The sequence below is a fragment of the Astyanax mexicanus genome, chromosome 22, assembly GCF_023375975.1.
Source record: "Astyanax mexicanus isolate ESR-SI-001 chromosome 22, AstMex3_surface, whole genome shotgun sequence".
In the NCBI taxonomy this organism is placed as follows: Eukaryota; Metazoa; Chordata; class Actinopteri; order Characiformes; family Acestrorhamphidae; genus Astyanax; species Astyanax mexicanus.
The window spans coordinates 27,957,773-27,978,597 of NC_064429.1; the positions used below are offsets into that span (position 1 = coordinate 27,957,773).

Consider the following 20,825-nt stretch of genomic DNA (forward strand, 5'->3'; position numbering starts at 1 on the left):
TGTCACAAGATCAATTCTGCCATGAACTCTGCCATGATACACACACTAAAGACTCCAACTCCCAGCATGCAATTGCAATAGACCTTCCGGACTTTGCTGATCACTTGACGCTGTGGCGTTCTGACTCGCCGAGTTTCTGATTACCCACACCTGGTCCTGTGTGTATAAATACCCCCGTTTCTGTCTTAAAATAGTTAGATACAGCTATTAAATTAATAAATCAACATTCATTAAAAAGACCAGTGAGTATTTCTGTATGTTAGAAGCTAATAAGCTAATAACAGCATTTCATAAAAACTGAAAAATAGATATGAAATAGGAAAATAACTAACTAAACTTAGCTCAAAATGCTAAAAAAAAATATCATCTAACGAATTCTAAAACATCAAAACGAAAGTGTACACACGGGTACAAAAATAAAATAATATACATAAGAATATTATGTAAAAAAATGTACAAGTACTAAATAGTCATATAAACGATTTCCATGTTGTTAAATATGCATCTTTTTTAAAAAAAAAAGAGACAAATTATTAAATAATTAATCACAACATCAATTCTGCCATGAACTCTGGCATGATACACACACTAAAGACCCCAACTCCCAGCATGCAATTGCAATAGACCTTCCGGACTTTGCTGATCACTTGACGCTGCAACGTTCTGACTCCCCGAGTTTCTGATTACCCACACCTGGTCCTGTTTGTATAAATACCCCCCGGTTTCTGTTCCTTATTGCCTGGTATTGCATCTAGTTTCTAGCTTTTCTACTTCGCGTTTCTTTTGTTTGTTGTTTTTTTGCTACAGACATTTTTGTATTTTTGTCTACTCTTTTGCCTTGTCCTAGAACTTATTGTTTATGACTTCCAACCCTTTTTTCTGTTTTTGACTACTCTTTTTGCCTAGCTCTTCTCCAGTTTGGACCCCCCATTGTATGTTGTTTACTACTGCTGCCATTTTGTTACTGACCCTTTAATAACCCTTTATTTGTTTACTGATCCTTGTTTACTTTATTAATAAACTGTGTTTGGTATCCGTGTGTTCCAAAGGACAACAGATTATAACTGTTTTTGCTCTTTCAGTTTTATATGATGCAGTTTTTCACAAATACAGATAATTTGGAGAAAAATAAAGCTTAGAAGAAAGTAGTGGACAGTAGCAGGTTAACTGCCACACGGATATACACCCACTCACCACAGAACAAACAGCCTTAAACACACCCACAGAAGACAAACGTGGGTGACACAAGCAACTTGTTGCCTGCCAGTGTGAACGCGGGGTACATATGAACATATAAAGTACTTTAGTACAGTAAGTATTGTAAGACATTGTAAAACTTACCTCTTTACACGCCTGAATGGAGATGTACTGTGCATATATCTTCTTCGCTCTGGAAGCCATCTTGGACAGAGACTTGATCCTCCTGTAGTCCTCGCAAGCCAGCCAGAAATCCAGATTCTCCTCGCTGAACTCCGTCTGCAGGAAGGAGCGGAACGCTGCCATTCCATCTGACCAAGCAGAGAGCAGTTATAACACATACTGTTAAACATAATGTGAAAACACAATGCATTCTGGCTCCAATCTAAATGTACATTAACCCAAAAGAGCCCATGGTGATGTGTGTGTGTCACAGACCCTTTAAAAACTGAAAATTTCCTTACAGCACTTCCATACAGCACTCTGACTTTCCTTTACTTTAACTCATGAAGTTCAAGAGTGACATATACAAGTGCACCTCTAAAAATTTGTGATAAATGAAACTCATATTATATAGATGTGTTACACACAGAGTGATCTAATTTTAGTGTTTATTTTTTTTATTGTTGATGATTATGATTTACAGCCATTGAAACCCCCAAAAATCAGTGTCTTAGAAAATTTTAATATTCTATAAGACCAATTGGAACTGCAAAACTGCACTGACTTTAGACTTGACAATAAAACACAGTGGATCAACAGCAGCAGATGACATGTCTCTCCAAAACATCACTGATTGGTGGAAACTTCACACTAGACCTCAAGCTTGAACTGTGTGTCTCTCCACTCTTCCTACAGACTCTGATCCCTGAAAATCTTACAGCACTTCATGCTTCACTTTGCAGACAACTTTTATGGAGGTGTGGATTTCATTTTCCAGCAGGACTTGGCACACTGCCCACACTGCCAAATCTACAAATTGGTCTTACATAATATTATAATTTTCTAAAACACTGATTTTTGGTTAAAATATATCAATCTGTGTGTAATACATCTATATAATGTATGAATTTCACATTCTGAACGGAATCACTGAAATAAAGTAACTTTTTTAAATGATATTCTTATTTTTTTGAGATGCATCTAAAACTACTGAACATGCTGAGAGCAACACTACAGGACAGTGTGTGTATCTGTCTGTGTTCATTTGTCTCATCTTATTTAGTTACAGAATGTAGTTGGATTAGTGCATGGAGATAAAACTACTCTTTTTAAAAGTGTATTTTAGCTTCTACTGAGCTGTTCCAACTAATTCAACAATTGAAATCATTTTCAACAATTTATTCTGACCTGATTTCTAGAAAACACATGAAATATAAGTTATAAAATTGTTGTGCCATTTACGGACATTAGGTTTTTAGCCTTTTATAAAATATCTACAGTTATGCACCCACAGTCAGAAAAAAATATTAATGAGCTGCTCACTGAATTTATTTAATTCAATTTAGAATTTGGTGTTATTATTCAGAAATGGGTCTGGGCTCTTATTGGTTAAATCACTGCTACAACACATATCGTTTCTCTCCGTTTAAGAAAAAGTTGTAAAGAATGCCATTATGTAACTGTTCTAGTTCCCAATAGTGCAAATAGTTTACAAGACTTCCTAAACTTACATTTGTGAGAAAGCAACAGGTCAAAACATTCTCCCCATTTAAGAGCTTCCTCTGAAGTGGGTCTGCGGAAACAGAAGACAGAACGGTCAACAACTCCATGATTTACTGCCAATGATGCACTGATATTCACTTTATAATCAAGCCAGAACATCCTGTTTTGGCTCCAATTAAACTATGCCTATCTCTAATTCCACTGAAGATCCAACATTTGTCATTTAACATTTTAAAATTGCCCATCGCCAATCTCTATCTTTTAAACTGGAGATTTGTTGTTATAAAATGATTTTAATATGTATTTAACAAATCAACAACTTACTGTATATATTTAAAAATATATACATATAAAGCGCTTAAAAAAATAAGAGACCACTTAAAAACGAAGAGTTTCTTTGATTTTACCAAATTGAAAACCTCTGGAATATAATCAAGAGGAAGATCACAGCCCACCAAAAGTAAAGGCATAAAGTAATCCAAAAGCAGTGTGTAAGACTGGTGGAGGAGAACATGCCAAGATGCACGAAAACTGTGATTAAATACCAGGGTTATTCCACCAAACTCTTAAAACTTTATTAATACAAATTTGTTTTCTTTGTATGTATAAGATATTATAGAGCAGGGAAATCACCCTGGATGAACTGCTGCTGGACGATAGCTGTCCTATATATATATATATATATATATATATATATATAACAACTATATACACAATAGAATAGCTATACAGTCTAGCGTGACTCACAGAGTCCTGGAGTCGGGTCAGGTAGATGTGGAAGTAAACACTTTCACTCACTTATCCCATTTGAAGACTTTCTCAAGCCTGCTGGCTGGATGGATTCCATGTCTGTCGTTGTTCTTCTTCCGGAGGAAGGTCAGTCGATTCTTCATGTCTTTGGCCCTGTGAGAATAGCTTAAGAAACTCAGTACAATCCTCCTCTCCACAATGACTCACCAGTTAACGGACTACTCGAGCCTGTGTCATCGTTGGATGAGTCAAAGCAAGGACTGAGGACTGATAGGAATTGGGAAGATATTATCTGCGGGAGTTTTGCAGCAGCAGGAGCTGCTTTTCCCTGTGGGGAACAGTCGGAGGAGAGTCTATCATTTACTGCACTGAGTGGTTATGTAGCGTAGGGGGGACAAGTGTTTTGGGGAATATAAAGAGCTTAAAGGAGCTATTCAATTTCCTATAACTGCACATTTATTGCAGAGAGCACAGAATAAACTAGAGAGTATGTATGATTGTGGCTCAACAGAAGGTTTCGGCTAAAATACAGCTCTGAAAAAAAAAAAATAAAAGACCACTTTTTTTTTTATTTTACCAAATTGATGAAAACCTCTGGAATATAATTAAGAGGAAGATGGATGATCACAAGCCATCAAACCAAGCTGAACTGCTTGAATCTTTGCACCAGGAGTGGCACAAAGTTATCCAAAAGCAGTGTGTAAGACTGGTGGAGGCGAACATGTCAAGATGCATGAAAACTGTGATTAAAACCAGGGTTATTCCACCAAATATTGATTTCTGAACTGTTAAAACTTTATGAATACGAACTTGTTTTCTTTGCATTGTTTGAGGTCTGAAAGCCCTGCATACTGCTGTTTCTCATTTTCTGCAAATAAATGCTGTAAATGACCATATTTTTATTTGGAATTTGAGAGAAATGTTGTTTGTAGTTTATATAATAAAACAACAGTGTTCATTTTACTCAAAAATATACCTATAAATAGCAAAATCAAAGAAACCGATTCAGAAACTGATCTTAATTTTTTTTTTCAGAACTGTATGTGGTAAGAAGAAATTTTGTCTAAAAACTCTTCCTGGAATTAAAAGTTCAAATTACCAAAGGTAAAGAATACTAAAAGTACATTTTCAGTTTAATATCCGTTATTAGAATACACATTAAATATACTTTTTCTATATTTCATAAAATGTACTTTTAAGCAATATGCTTTAAATGTAACATTGTGTTTATAATAAATATATACCGGTATGTCTTGGCATTAAATACTGCTTAAAGTGCTTAAACTTTAGTGTAGTATTTTCTTTCCAGCAGCATTAAGGTGTACACAAAATGTGCATCAATACGTAAAGTGCACTTTACGTATTGATACACATAGTGTGTACACCTTTTATATATATGTTTCATTTACAGTATATTCCAGTGTATTAAAATGATGTTAAAAAAAACACATACTTATTTAAGCTTGGAGAAGTTATAAGAAAATAACACTCTAATCTAATCTAATCTAATCTAATGCTTTTATGGTGTAGTTAAATAGAGCTTCATTACAACTGAAATATACTTAAATTGTAATACGTTGTTCCAGAATAGTACATTTAGTATGTATTTAAGTACATATTCATGTCAAATGTTAAAACGTATGTACTTTTCCATGTTAAGTTAAAAAAAAGGGAAAGGAGAAAGAGAAAAAGGGGGTCTTGTGCTTAAAACTGAAACTGTAAATGTTATTGGCTCATAAAGTATACAGCATTAAGGGAGCATTCTAAATGAGCTATTAAGTCTACAATTGTGCCAAATATGGCGTTTGTCGCTTGAAAATGCGACTTGTGGAGAAGTTTTTTAATCAAATTTTTTATTAGAAGTTTATGGACACATCTATGATTTCCTACTGGAGTCTTCAGTGGCCACATTAGGTGTGCTTAGATGCTTCCTGTACAAATAGTACAGCACTCATCCAAAAGAGGAAAGATACAGGGCCATGTTTCATCAATATGACACACATAATAAACACTAATATTGTAGCCATTAAAATTGTGTTCAGAAACAGGAGAAAAAATGAGAACTTACAGATTTTTGGATTTCTTCTTTTTCGTGACACTTTTCCCAATCTGACACTTGCAGTTTGGCTCACCGCAGACCTGAAAACAAAAGAGAAAATGCTTTGTCATTGTTGCTTTTTAAAGAAATCACAGGGTAAAATACCCAGCTGCTTTAATCAGGAAGGGGATGATAACCAGCCAGGCTAGAGCAGCAGTGTCAGACTCCAATCTCTCAGAGCCCCAGCATTGAATAGTTGAGCGTTCTGCCTCATTAGGCATAACAGATTCAATTCATCAGCTAATTAGGAAGGACTTCGTGAGCTGAATTTGATACGTTAAGACGGGGTGAACCCAAAACACGAGTGATTACTTGCTGAAGGAAGTTTGGAACAATGTTTCAAAGTTTACAACACTTCAAAATACACTGACATGCAAAAGTTATGGGAGTGAAGTACTGTACTTTATGTAAATTAAGGCCAATTCCAATTCCATTTCACCCCTAATCAGACGTCCCAAGTCTCCAGGAAGTTGCGGGAGTCTACCGCATATCAGTAACGGCTCCCTGATGCCAACAGATCAGATCAAATCTCCCGGAACTCCCCAGACTTTTTTTTTACCCCAATTGCGTGTGTGAAAGAGAGACAGAGACAGAGAAAGGCTCTCCCCTTGTGTGCATATTTATGAAGCGCATGCAAAACAGAGAGGGTTCTGTTGGCCTGTTCTCTGCAAAAAGTCTGTGAGTCAGCCAATCAGTTATTAGTGTGGGCGGTGTCACAGTCCAGTTCGGGGTGGGGATGTCTGCAAAAGTTATGGAAGAGAGATACTGTACTTTATATAAATTAAGGCAGAATCCCATTTCAACATTCCCTTAAATGGTGCAACAGATGGAGAAGGCTGCAGCATTTAAGGTGGAACGGAAAAATAAAATAGGGTGAAAGGAGGAAAATAATAAAGGATGAAAAGAAACAGTTACAGGACTACAGTCTGTAGTTATAGAATAACAGTGCTAGAATGCTAATTAAAATGACTTAATTGTACTTTAAAAGGTACTTAAAAGAACTTAACTGTACTTAAAAAGTACTTAAAAAGTATTTTTAAGAGGGGGACAAAAGAAGAGAGAGAGAGAGATGGAGAGAAAGAGAGAATGGTAGAAGAGGTAGAGCATAAACTTCAGGATTAATTAAAGGTAATCTCCCTTCTGAACCCAATTGTATGCGTTGCTTTGTTTTATCGCTTAATAAAACTGCTAATGCGTCACCAGGCTCTGTCAATTTTGTCAAGTAATTAATTTGCACAAAAATTTAAATTACAAGATGTTTCCATGTTAATGCATTAATGTTGACAGCCCAACTTTTAAGATTTATTCTGTGTCATTCAAACCATGCAATTGATTTTGCTGAGCTTTTAATTTTAAGTAATTTTATTTTAGTAACTCAGGTTGAGTTTGAGGTCAGGTCTGTAAACCTACGTACCCTTCTGCCGGTAAACAGCAGGCAGATTTGGTGCACGGACCCCCCGTTCTTGTTGAGCTCTTTGCGCAGGGTCTGAGGGGACGGGATGGTCCAGCGGTCCTGGGTCTCCCTCCCGTCGTCCAGGCAGTGGATGGCCTGGTCTGAGATGAAGCGGGGGGATCGGGGCTCCTGAAGGAGGCTGCCCTCGCTGTGGGTGCGCCGGTGAAGGGAGCGCTGCACGCACAGCCCCCCGCTCTGCTGCCCCCGGCTGGGTGACATCTCCACCAGGCTCCTGCGCTTCAGATAGCCTTCATCACTGTCCTCCTCATACTCCTCCTCCTCCTCGTTGTCATCATCGGTGGACGGCGAGGTCAGCGGGTCCGGCTTGTAGGAGCGGTCCAGGCACAGTTTGGGGATGATGAGAGGCGAGGATGAGGAGGATGAAGATGTGGGACGGGCCCCCACGCTGACCGTCTCCGAGGCGCTCTCGCCCTCGCCCTGCTCCCTTCTCTCCAGCTCCGCCTCCTGCTCGCCTCTCTTTGGCTCCTTGCCCCTCTCCTTCCAGATGGCAGAAGTCTCCATGTACACAGCTTTACCGGCGTCTCCAGGCGGGGGAGGGGGCTGGACGGCGTCGCCGGAGCTGCCGGAGCCGCAGCGCAGGTCCGGGTAGGAGAGGCGCTCGGTGGGGGTGCTGGTTGTGAGCCTGGTTCTGCTCTGCTCTGTGAGCGGAGACCCGGAGGGACATGAAGGAGAGCAAGGTTCAGAAACACTGTGTGATCCAAAACCAAGCAACCCAAGCTCAGCCTGATCTCCAGTCTTCGGCTCCAGCATCTACCAACAAGAAAGCAAATGTAGATTAATTGATTAACGTTAATTTTACTGAATCAGTTTCTCTGATTTTTTCTGCTATTTACAGGTATATGTTTAAGTAAAACGAACATTGTTGTTTATTCTATAAATTACGCACATTTCTCCCAAATTCCCCCAAAATTTGTCATTTAGAGCATTTTATTTGCAGAAAATGAGAAATGGCTAGAATAACAAAAAAGAAAGCAGAGCTTTCAGACCTCAAATGATGCAAAAAAAAAAAAGTTCAGAAATCAATATTTGGTGGAATAACCCTGTTTTTTAATCACAGTTTTCATGCATCTTGGCATGTTCTCCTCCTCCAGTCTTACACACTGCTTTTGTATAACTTTATGCCACTTCTGGTGCAAAAATTCAAGCAGTTCTGCTTGGTTTGATGGCTTGTCATCATCCATCTTCCTCTTGATTATATTCCAGAGCTTTTCAATTTGGTAAAATCAAAGAAGCTCATAATTTTTAAGTGGTCTCATTTTTTTTCAGAGCTGTATATACACAGTATATCGTCTCTGTACAATAAAAAAAAAAATTCTATTGGTCTATTCAGCAAGACGTTTTGACACAGTGTAAGGGAGATTTTGAGTTATATGATTAATCAAGCTACTGTGATTTTCAAAATAGGATAATTGAGATTGTACATCTTTACATGTAGAAGCTGTCATAGTGAATTTCATGTATTATTTGCTTCTGTCAGAAACCTGTAAAGAACTATTTTATGTGGCAGTGATATTCATATTTTACATTTGTCCTTAACTGAAATACAAGGACGTAACACTTATACTGTGTTTAATAAAAAAAGCTGTATGCAAGGTTGAAGCTGCTACTTACTATTCTTTAAGCTTTTTTTCTTAAAAAAAAAAAAATGTAATTAAATGTGAAGGAAACAATAGCTTGTTGTTTCTTTTTGTTTACAAATAAGAATCGTTGCTATGTAAGAACTAAAAATCATAATACAGAACCGCTCTTACATTTTAATCATATAAAGATATTTTTTACATTAATGCTCAGCCCTAGTTCCAATTATTTAATAACTAAAAATCGGAAAACAGCCTATTGCTGCCTTATGCAAAAGTCTGTGCCCCCTTGGAAACACATTTATTCTTTTTAATTAGATATTTTTAGCACAACCTTTGTAGCAAAAAAAGAAAACATAAAACAATAGTTTCAGCTAATTCTAAAACAGTTAATATGTAACTTATATCTTAAAAAGCAGCCTGTGCAAAAGCTGGAATTAAGCTGTAAGTTTCTTTGCTGGAGGACACTTTTTCTCAGATATTCTTGAGTCATTTTTATGCATAGCTTGTTTAAGGTTAGAGCAGGACAATATGGCCAAAATTTACATTACAATATAGCCTATTTCTTTATTCATAGAAGAGACTTTGCTGTGCACTGTGGGTGGTAAGGATCGTGAGCAGCAGTGTCTGGCTAGAATTGTCCGTGCTAACAAACAGACAAGTGGCTCACATTCAGCTACATGCTAAGCATTAAAGGAGACCACACATGCATGGTTTCCCTGATTACCACTGCCACTTTTGAAGCTCCACAGTTGACTTACTTAAATGGTGATTCATCAACTACAGATATTTTCTTTTTGAACATTGACCCTTTTCCTCTTCTGGCATTACCAGCAAGATAATTGTCTCTATTCTGAAAGACAGGACTGATTTTATCTGTAAACAGACAATATGCTAATCAATAAAAAAAAACTACCAATCACATCTCAACCTGAAAAAACAGCTTATAACCGGGTTTCTAAACACAATTTCTCCATCCTGAAAGAGCTTTATTCCTGTCCTGTGTGTGTGCTATATTTACCATTCCTGGGACAGTGTGACGGTGTTAGTCTGGAGCCCTGCTCATTCACAAGATAACACCTCACAACTTACACACATGCGGGTGTTCACAAGCCACCCCCAGGTGACACCTTACGACAAATTTACACACTGTTATGCTATGGCATCTGTGCAAACGGTAAAACGGTGCACCATCGTTTTCACACGTGTAAACCTTTATCGGTGTCATATGGGGCTTCTTTTGATTTGCCATCTAATGAGACATTTTATATCTAAAGCTTTCTAGGACTTTTCTAGGTCTTCTGTCCTCATCTTGACCTCCACAGTTCCAGAGAGGGTCACCTGCAGCTTACTGGTATATTGAATCTGCTACAGAAAAAATAAAGCAGCATTTAATTTAATTCCATTTCTGCTGTCTGCTCTTTTTTTCTTTGACTGAGTAACCAATAGAATCCTTCAACCACGACCATCAATTGTATTATGAGGGTGTTATGATCAAAATTTATTTGATGTCACGTCTGATATCTTACACTCCAGGATATTAAAGCATGGAGAGGAATAAACAAGCACTGCTCCAGGTTTTTTCCCCCCTTATAAACCTACGATATGATGCTTTCTGACGAATCTAAGGGTATCTTAGGGATTAATAGACTTGTGAAGCAGAGTTTTAACACACGACTTACAGCTTAACTGCACTTTCTGAGCCTCTACAGCTTTAAAACCTTTCAATCCCACACAAACTGTGCTTCAGTTAATAGTACAGCCTTTCCTCGTGACATGCTGTGAGTGCTGTACAGTAAATGCATCAAGGTCTGTGACACCAGTACTGTCACATAAAAGTCACCAGTCCATAAACCAAGCAATTTATAACTATCTATCGACCATCTATGAGCATTTATAATATTGATAAGTAATAATATTGCTAAATACACTTTACCTAAGTCAGATATTAACATGCAATGCAACAGGTTCAAAGCAAACATCAAAAATTAACCATAAAACCAGTCAAATTATTAAAAAAAATCAAATTAACACACTGCAAAATATATATAATTGTACATCCAAAGCGCATGTCAAAAAGCATGATCTGAATGACCTCACCTTCACCGAACGCTCCAGTGTTTGTCTCCTATAGACAAATAATGTGTTCTTTCATCACAGCAGTGTGCACTAGTACAGCTCTCAGTCACATCTCTCTCTCTCTCTCTCTCTCTCTCTCGCTTGCTCTCTTCGTCCTTCCCTCCCTCTTGATCTCTCTCGCTCTCTTTCTCTCGTTTTCTCTCCCTCCCGAAGTCACATGCGCGTATCTGTTTGTGCTAGTCTGATTAATGATGTCGCTGCTGCATCAATTGTTGCTAATGCCAACCCAAGGGGCACTTAGTCGCAGAGGAGGCTGAGGGAGAGGCAGAGAGCGAGAGATAGAGCGAGAGAGAGGGAGTGTGTGTGTGTGTGAGAGAGAGAGAGAGAGAGAGAGAGAGAGAGAGAGAGTGGGAGAAAAATCAGATTTTCTCTTTCTCATCCTCGAAGGGAATGCAATAAGATGGTAAGATGCAGCCCATTAAAACACACAGGGAAGAAAGCAGGCGCTTGGCTCAACGGCACTGATGCACACAGCCTGTGCTAAGCTGTGCTAAGCTATAGAATTGCATGTTAGATTCTATTATTTTATTCTTGTCTTTAATGAATGGGTTTATGGGAAGTCTTTATGAAGCACTTACAGTGTTCACACTATATACCTATACACATCTCGTCAATTCACTTTTGTTACCAGGTTTCTGTAAGGCTGCTTTAGAGTCAGCTTTAGAGCTTTACAGCCATGCTGATGACACATTAGGGGTGAGAATCTCTAGGCAGCATATGATATGATTCGATTAGATTATTCAATTATATTATATTTACTATTATAAAGCGACTATTGATCAAGCTCCTTGGTGCATCTTTTTTTCTTCTATATAGGACTGATTTTTATCATTCTAAAATAAGTATTAGTAATGATGTATAATAAATCCAGATATTTAATAGGCTTTTTGACATTATTTCTATTTACTTTAAAAAGCAAATGATTAATATAAAAATCTAGAAGTTATTTTTGTTAAGGTAATACTTAAACCAGCTAAAATTAAAGCAGAAACAAGAAGGTGGTTAAAATGTTGTGGCTGAACAGTGTTTTGTATAACATTGCTGTCCAATGAAAACAAGTATCTCCGAAACAGCAGTTTTACAGGAGAACATTCAGTGGAAGTCCATTTAAAAATAGTTTATTTCAGGTCATTTTGAAGAATTTCTATTGCAACATTCATTGAGAAATTTTGACAATTTGTGTATTCAATTCAAATTATGTAGTATACTAAAAATCGAGAAAACTGAGTTGCTTGTTTTTCATTGGACAGTGACGATATACAGAGCTGGGTTTAAGGTTTTAATGTTGTAAGTGATCCGTGTTTGATTTGCGTTTAAATAAAGTATTATGCTTTTTGTTTATCTCAGGGTAGTTTTGATGCTTTCTAAATGAGAATATTGTTTAACTGAGAGATTTAATGGAGGAGATGAATGAAATACCCAAGGAATCAGGTGTGTGTGTCTGTTTGTGTGTGTCTGTGTGTGTGAGAGACAAAGAGGGTGAGCAAGTAAGTGAGAGAGATAGAGAGAGAGAGTCTGAGGATCAGCATAGTGGCTCTTTTAATAGTTTGGAGGAAAATGAAGCGACTGAATGTAGCAGATGGCTTAAATAGTAACTTGATAGATTAGCATTTGTGCTAAACACAAACAGCACAACAGTGCAAGCGGCTTCAAACACTCTCACAAACTCAACATGAGAACATGAGCAAAACTCGTGATCAAACGTACTAGGAAGTCAGAATGTGTGCCTATTGTACAAAATGCGTTATGCAAAACGTTGGCAGGTCTAAACTGATTTTGGCCACGTCCGAATCTAAGAATCGAAAAATTCCCCCACCCCTACGGCACAATGACTCTAATAGTGTAATAGAATGGTGCCTCTATAAAGGTCAATCCAGGCTGCAGTGCTGCTACGGCACTATATAACTTTGGTGGAGCTGCACAAAGCTGACTTTCTCGCAGAGTCATATATGTGTAAGATCTACAGTCCATTTACAAGAGTGCTTGGCATGAATGACGGTGCTTGAAAAATAAAGCCAAAACACCTCTTACGCTTTTAGTGACGCAGCAGAACACCTTTAACCCTGTCCATTTCCATGTCATCCAGGGTCATCATTGTGTGGAAATCACTTTTACTCGCTGTGTGCGTTCATAGTACAGGGAGAGGTGGAGGAGCTTGCTACACATCGCTGGTACATCTGCACGATCAGGCTTCAATTTTCTTTTATATTTTTCTATAAACAAGATGGCAGATTCCATTTTGGCCAATTTTGGCTTTAAAATGCCACCATGAATGAATGGGGATGTACGGTCTGCTCTTATACACAGGGATTTTACTCTACCATGTTAGTCCATCTTCTTCGCACCTCAGATGCCAGTTTTGCATTTTTTAGCTTGTCAACAAACACACGTGCTCAGCTGTCCATAAGTGGTAGTAAATGAAAATATTCTCTGCAACAGTAAAAACAACAACAAAAAAAAACAAGGATAACGATGCTTAAACGATGAATTTAGGATCCTTGGATCACAAAATAAATCGGTAAATATAAGTGTAAGGGTTTTGTTTGATCTCTTCAACAGGTGAATGCGACAGGTGTTTGCTGCATTAATTTGAATTTGAAATTTAGGAGTGAAGAAATGCATTTTTTTATCACTCAGCATCAGTCTGAAGATTATCTTGATTAGAAAATCACCAAAAATCCAGATCTTACTTACTTACTTACAATGCAATCAAACCCTTTATATGCAGTTTCCTATATATTGTAACTAGCATTTGTATATTCATATCACATCTATTTTATTGTCATTTGCAGACAAAAAAAGAATAAATGAGCAAACATCTATCTGTGCTTTAGAAGAGAAGTTAAGAGCCTTTCAAACTTTAAATGGAAGTCAGTGTAAACAGATTCTATTTCATTTGTGATTTTGGAGTATTTCTATTGGTCTATTCATTGTGAAAATTTGAGACGAATAGCCAAAACATCTACTTTACAGAAGAAGTTAAAAATTTTCCTAACTTTTAAAGGAACTATTTATTGTGAAATTTTGAGACGATGAGAACAATTGCTAGACTTAGATTAAATGAAATTGTGGAAAAAACTGCAAAAATGTAGATACAAGGCTTTTCAGTACAAGCTAAGATCTGGCATTTCCTTGGGGACGTACAGCTCTGGTGCGTGTGCATTTGTGTGTGTGTGCGTGTGTGTTTGGATGTGTGTGTTCTGTACCTGATCTGGACCCATTCTGTCCCTCAGGGTGAGCTGCTTGTTAATGTTGTCTCTCAAGCACTGGTACACTCTTCTCTTCTGCTCGGCTGAAAAGGCCTCCAAACTGAACAGACACTCCGATCTCTACAGAGAGAAAGAGAGAGAGAAAAGACAGATAGAGAGAAACTGATCATTCACTCATGTCTGCTTTATTTGATTCAGGCGCTAGCGATGTGTTCTTTTTATTCTTTTTATTCTCCTGGTTTTATTACGCGTCTGTCTGTCCAGCGCTGGCAACCTTTGTCTTACACGCCGGCCGAGACGAGAGAGGAGAGAAAGCAAAGAAGAGAAGCACACACTGTCACCGTCACTGTCAGCATGTGTGTGTGTGTGTGTGTGAGATGTTGTCAGGGAGATGGGCAGATGGCTGTGTGTTCAGCGCCTCGCCTCGCCTGCCGCGTATTTGTTGGACGGAGCCGTCTGTCTTGCTGACATGTCTACTCTGCTCTGAGCGCCAGGCTTGGAACGCACTCGCGCATGACGTACAGCACGGTATAATTAAGAGTCGCTCTGTCTAATGGAGACGCTGCTGACATCCTGTAAACATTTGTAACATGGTCGCGTTGGGTCAATTGTCTGCTGATGATATTAAACAGTGACTAAATGAACTGTATGATGATATTACACACAGTAGCTTCGAAGAAAAATGTCAATAGTGAGGATATTCTAAAGACTACAGTTAGTAGTGCTGAATTAATACTGATTTTATTACCGGTAGATTATACTTAACCCTTGGAAGTAGTGCTGGGTGGTAAATTCAAATATAAAATTAAATTATAATTAGAATAACAGTTTTAACGAGATTTTCAAAATGGATGATTATTTTTTTTAACTGTGGGAAAAAAGGTTGCTTGCTATTTTATTGCTATGTTTTTTGCTCCCTTAAAACAATGGTAATTTGAGAGCCACTGAAAATAAGTAGAAATCATAATTTTCCTAATTTCATAACTGTAAGGGACCCTAAAATGGCATCTTCTCAACTGTGTCTTGCCATAGTTAACCAATGAAAGTTCACTATTACCATTATGGAACTAACATACCACAAACATTAAAACACAGTTGTTTCCTCTTCCAAAACCTACGTACCTAAACTAGAGCTGTAGATCCCATTTAAAAACCCTTTAAATAGTTAGCTTTAAGCTGCTCCAGAGGGTCCAGTGCGTCACCCAGTGTCACCCAGGGGTGAGACCTGCTGAATTAGAAGGGAAACATGGCGACACCCCTGTTTCTTACTAGCGTCGCATAATGCACCTTAGGTGTGCCTTATGTATGAAAATAGACCTTTATTGATAGTGTGCGCCTTATAGTGCGAAAAACTATTTGTAGAAGTCGTTTCTTGACTGAGAAAAGAGATGTAAAACTAAGCGCTCACCTCTACTCTGTAGGATATGTACAGTCGCAGTTTATCTGCTTTTAACCCTGGCAAGCACTGCTGGAGCAGAATTAGCATTAGCTGCTAACCACAGCCCTAGCTTTTTAGCTGTTCAGAGATGAGTATTATCGACATGTAGCCTGCGCATCAGTGTAGCGCTGTCGGCGACATTAGCTGCTAACCGCGGCTAGCCTTAGTGGAAATCTGCTAATCTAAGCTTACTGTAAATAAACGGAAGCTCTTTAATCACCCAAATAAACAGGTTACAGCTCTGTTTTACAGCTCTGCTTACTGAACTACAGCTTAGCTCAGCTTTACAGGTCTCACCATCCAGCGGCGAGACCTGCTGAATTAGAAGGAAAACATGGCCACACCTCTGTTCCTTACTAGTGTCGCATAATGTGCTTTATAATCAGGTGCGACTTGTGTATGAAAATAGATCTTTATTGATAGTGTGCGCCTTATAGTGCGGAAAATATGGTAACTAATATTAGAAGTCGTTTCTTGACTGAGAAAAGAGATGTAAAACTGAGTGAATGCTCACCTCTACTCTGTAGGAGATGTACAGTCGCAGTTTATCTGCAGGAACTGGAAAAGAAAACAAGAGAAATGTTTGTGTTAAAGAATAATAAAGCTACTGTTTACAGTGCGAGAGAGAAAATGAGCTCGTCAGTAAGACAGAAGCCGGGTTATTGTGAGAGCTCCACTTTCATTTTTCACTAAAAGCTCCATTAATGTAATAAACAGCCATTAGCGATGATGGCACCTTCCGTAGTGAGGGGGCCATAAATATAGCCCTGGGAGATAACGCTGCCCTCTAAACATAGAGGCAGCAGGAGAGGGGAAACGTGCCAGCTATAGCACCTTCAGATATTTCTATCCATCATCAGGAAGACAGAGAATAAAACGGGCCCTCCCTGCAGCCGGGAACGGGCCCTACCGGAGACAGGGCCATTGTTCACTGCAGACACAGCAGAGCTCTGCGGAGAAGCAGAGCAGCCGTCTCAGGGAACTTCTCTCATTTAATACACACACACACACACACACACACACTCCCACACACACACACACACACACACACACACACACAGCCCTGCCGCCTCCTTCCTGACTGCTGCCGTGGCTCAAACACACGGTCACAAATAACCCAGGGTGGAGCTCGTTCACATCCCCTCCTCTCTTAAACAATCAACTCAGAGATACATCATACTCTCTTTCTCACACACACACATTTATACACACACACGCACACACACTCACGCTCATACATATACACACAGCTGGCCATCTAGCCCCATTTCTCACTCCAATAAATACTGAAACAGTTCAACTTCAAGCTAACACACTTACAACAGCTGGAACTGGGAGTTAAATGGGGGTAAAGTCCAGCTGTTCTTTAAATTATTGCTAAATCACAAATAAAACACTGAGTTACTGACTTAATAACAAAACAATATTTTGTTACTTAATTTAGAGTGTAATAAAGAAAGAAAAAAGTGTCCAAGTGCAATCACAAAGACCTTCAAAAATTAAAAAAGGTTATGATGAAACGGGCCCTCATCAGGGCCGTCCAAGGAAAGGAAGACCAAGGGCCATATTGTACTGATCTATAGATAGCAAGCTGTCAACAGCACATGGCACAGCTTGATTTATGGGCGTGTAAGTGTGTCTTTGCTATCGTAACGATGGGAAAAGTACATGCCTTGTGCGGCTGGAAACGCACAAAAGACTTGTACTTAATTCTCTTGATTAATCAAAGGTGGGTTTTGGGCAAAATGTGAAATGAACCAAATCAGTGTGTCATTCCCTTTCCATTCCCTTTAAGAGCCAGGTGTGCTCTGACTTTGGCGGATTGCTATCTTAGCACTGCAGCACAGACCACTACACCCATCAGCGTAGATTTATTCACAAGTGCTGCTGCTATTTAAACCACACAGCAGCAAGGTATGAAAAATAGACTGTTGGCAGGGTGTAAGATAGCAATGAGCATAGGGCTCCAAGACTTACCTCTGTTGCACAGGATAAGCTCCTTTAGAGTTACCAGGCTCAGAAACAGCAAATTAACAGAACCTCACATAACAGTACTTAGGTTTGTTTAACATTTTTTAAGTTACTACATGATTTTTGTATGTGTTCCTTCATATTCTGGACCACTTCAGTATTCATTAACAATGTAGGAAAAAAAAGTATAAAAAATAAAAACATTGATTGGGAAGGTGTGTCCAAACTTGTCACTGGTACCATACATCACAATATTGTTTTTGTCGTTGTTCATCTTAAGTTTGGATATCAACGAATATTAAGTTCATCCTTTCGACTCTTCCTGCCTGTATTCTATGTAGGAGCGCTCTAATATGCTATTATCAAAAAAGCCCACAATATTTACTCAATTTCAATTGCAGCTTTAATAATGATTTTGACAATATATTAAATCTGAGCAGGGGGCTATGAGTGCTGCCGCTATGATCAGGAGATTGATGGTGGTTCGAGTCTTGGTCATGTAGTTGCCAGAGCCCCGAGAGAGCACATTTGGCCTTGCTCTCTCTGGGTGGGTAGATGGCGCTCTTTCCTCTCATCACTCCAAAGAGTGATGTCGATCAGCACAAGGCGTCTGTGAGCTGATGTATCAGAACCCAGTTGCTGTGCTTTCCTCCGAGCGTGCTGTGATGCTACTCAGCAATGCTGCATAAGCAGCAGTTTGAAAAGTACTTTAAATGTATCAGATGAGGCATGTGCTGGGCATCATTAGTGATAAGGGGAGTCCTAATGAGTGGGTTGTGTAATTGGCCGTGTAAATTGGGGGAAAAATAAGAAGAATTAAAAATAATTGGATAAATAAATAAATAAAAACATTGCTTGAGAAGGTGTGTCCAAACTTTTGACTGGTATTGTATATTACTATATACATTTTTTGTGGTTCATCTTCTCAGTCTGACATCAATACTTATTGAGTTGGTCCTATCGACCCTCTCTGCGTGTATTCTATATAGGAGTGCCCTTAATATGCAATGCTATGCTACAGATTTCCATCTGCTATTGTCAAAAAAGCCACAGACTAAACATCTCACAAAATATTTACGGAATTAATTAATACTTAACTAATGTTTTTGACGCTACACTTAAACTGAGTTGTTGTCCAAACTGGGATGCAGAAATACAATTATAAGTCTAAACGTAAATGTTGAGTTTCCTTGTGTTATGTTGGTCTGATTTTATAATATGCTTTAACTATATTTACTTATATTTAAATGTTACATCCACCACACACCCACAGGAACCTTAACTGCACACATCTACAAAACAAAGCCAAAACCACCCATCCTTGGGTTTATAATATGATCAGATAAGAACTGCACATGATGCAGTTATTGAAATAAGAGATGTGAGCAGACATACCGTCCTGCAGCTGGATCTGATGGAGGTACAGTGGACTCTGCAGCACATTGCACCGGCCCGGCTCATCCTCTCTGGTCAGGAGTATCAGGTCTGTGTAGATAAACACTGTGGCCTACAGGGGGCGAGAGAGACAGTGCTTGAAAAAGCAGCCTGCAAACATCACATAGTGACTGGCCTGCTTGTGTCAATCTCACTCAGTGGAGAGAGACTCCGTACAGTAACTCAACACGTCCAATTCGTTTTCCTGCTTCGCGCTGCATTATGCATGCGCTGGATTTTTATCTCCTGTTAGAAACGGAGGACACAATACACACACGAATGTATAATTAAGCACAACTGACGATGTTAAATAAGACAATATGCTCTGATGCTCTGTGATCTGCTTAAATGTAGAAGCTTGCCTCTGATCTAACGCTAGTTGTACAGTTTTGCCAACTGGAAAAAAAAGGACACAAATTTAGTTACTGTAGTTTGTAGCCAAGAAAATGATTCAAAACGTCTCAGCAGTGAGTGTGTTTGCAGGCTGTAAAAACTCTATTTAACAGAGGAATTTACAGTTTATGAATGAATATAAACAGTACAGTGGTTCAGTTCCAAAAGCAGTATATCTGATTTCAAAATAAGAGACCACTTAAAAATGATGATTTTCTTTGATTTTACCAAATTGAAAACCTCTGGAATATAATCAAGAGGAAGATGGATGATCACAAGCCATCAAACCAAACTGAACTGCTGGATTTAAAGTTATCCAAAAGCAGTGTGTAAGACTGGTGGAGGAGAACATGCCATGATGCATTAAAAAACTGTGATTAAAAACCAGGTTTATTCCACCAAATATTGATTAAAAACCCTTAAAACTTTATTTGCATCATTTGAGATCTGAAAGCTCTGCATCTTTTTTGTTATTTCAGCCATTTCTTATTTTCTGCAAATAAATGCTCTAAATGACAATATATTTATTTGGAATTTGGGAGAAATGTTGTCTGTAGTTTATAGAACAAAACAACAATGTTCATTTTACTTAAACTTACACCTGTAAATAGCAAAATCAGAGAACTGACTGAGAAACTGGTATCTTAAAAGTCCAGAGCTGTATATGGGTGGTTTCACATACAGGGGATTAAGCCTAGTCTTGGACTACACAGTATTTTAAATGGAGATCTTTTTATTAAAATGAAGATACGCTCAGTGGTTAGGCTTAATCCCTGTTCACATAGTGTATAGTTAGAATTACAGATTAAAACAGAAGCCACAATGTTGTAATGCTAACATTAGTCTAAATCCAAATACACAGTAGTAAAATCAATCATCTCACATGATCATGGTCATGGTGTGTTAGCTAAACCATTAGTCCCCCCAGGCATCCAGCATTTATAGTTAGTATCCAATTGCAGCTTCATCCAATACCTAATCAATACTTCATTAAGCTAAATAATGTGTCCTGCTTGTGGGTATCCGAACATGCCCATGCACAGACTGAGGAAAAAATTTCCATAGAAATTATTATTTTTATTATTATTACTATTAATTGTTTCAGTATGTGTGTTTGTACGTGATGCTATACACTGATGAGCCAAAACATTAAGACCACTTGTAGTCTTATAATCGAATAATAGTTATTCTCTTATATAGTATTCTCTTATATATATATATAGTATACAAGAAGAGTGAACTGAACACACTGGACGTAGGACAAATCCTCAGGTCACTACGACAAAGGTCCAAATCATTATGGCCAGAGGATTAGGTTGGAGCATCTCCTATTGCCCACGATCAATCCATGTGAGACCTATATGAGCATTTTAAATGGGGTGTACTGGATTGGGACCCAGATCAGTGTCAATTCCTCCTTGGGACTGAATAAAGTTTAAAAAAGCTACAATTAGCACAAAATTAGCTAATGCTATCAGCT

At 38.4% G+C, this 20,825-nt stretch overlaps 1 protein-coding gene across 5 annotated transcripts in view; it reads right to left on the minus strand.

Moving 5' to 3' along the window:
- LOC103021936 (regulator of G-protein signaling 3) overlaps nucleotides 1-20,825 on the minus strand; it is a 63,812-nt gene that overhangs the window by 3,608 nt on the left and 39,379 nt on the right. For 3 of the 5 annotated variants that reach the window (XM_022667430.2, XM_022667431.2, XM_022667432.2), the window contains 8 exons: nucleotides 18,914-19,025; nucleotides 16,062-16,105; nucleotides 14,107-14,229; nucleotides 7,125-7,934; nucleotides 5,681-5,751; nucleotides 3,661-3,765; nucleotides 2,871-2,932; nucleotides 1,342-1,508 (listed from right to left, as the gene is read on the minus strand). In XM_022667430.2, the coding sequence (XP_022523151.1) occupies nucleotides 1,342-1,508; nucleotides 2,871-2,932; nucleotides 3,661-3,765; nucleotides 5,681-5,751; nucleotides 7,125-7,934; nucleotides 14,107-14,229; nucleotides 16,062-16,105; nucleotides 18,914-19,025 (1,494 nt within the window). Of the gene's footprint in view, nucleotides 1-1,341; nucleotides 1,509-2,870; nucleotides 2,933-3,660; nucleotides 3,766-5,680; nucleotides 5,752-7,124; nucleotides 7,935-10,861; nucleotides 11,150-14,106; nucleotides 14,230-15,517; nucleotides 15,527-16,061; nucleotides 16,106-18,913; nucleotides 19,026-20,825 lie in introns of those variants that run through there. The other 2 variants (XM_049470513.1, XM_022667433.2) reach the window with 2 other exon arrangements.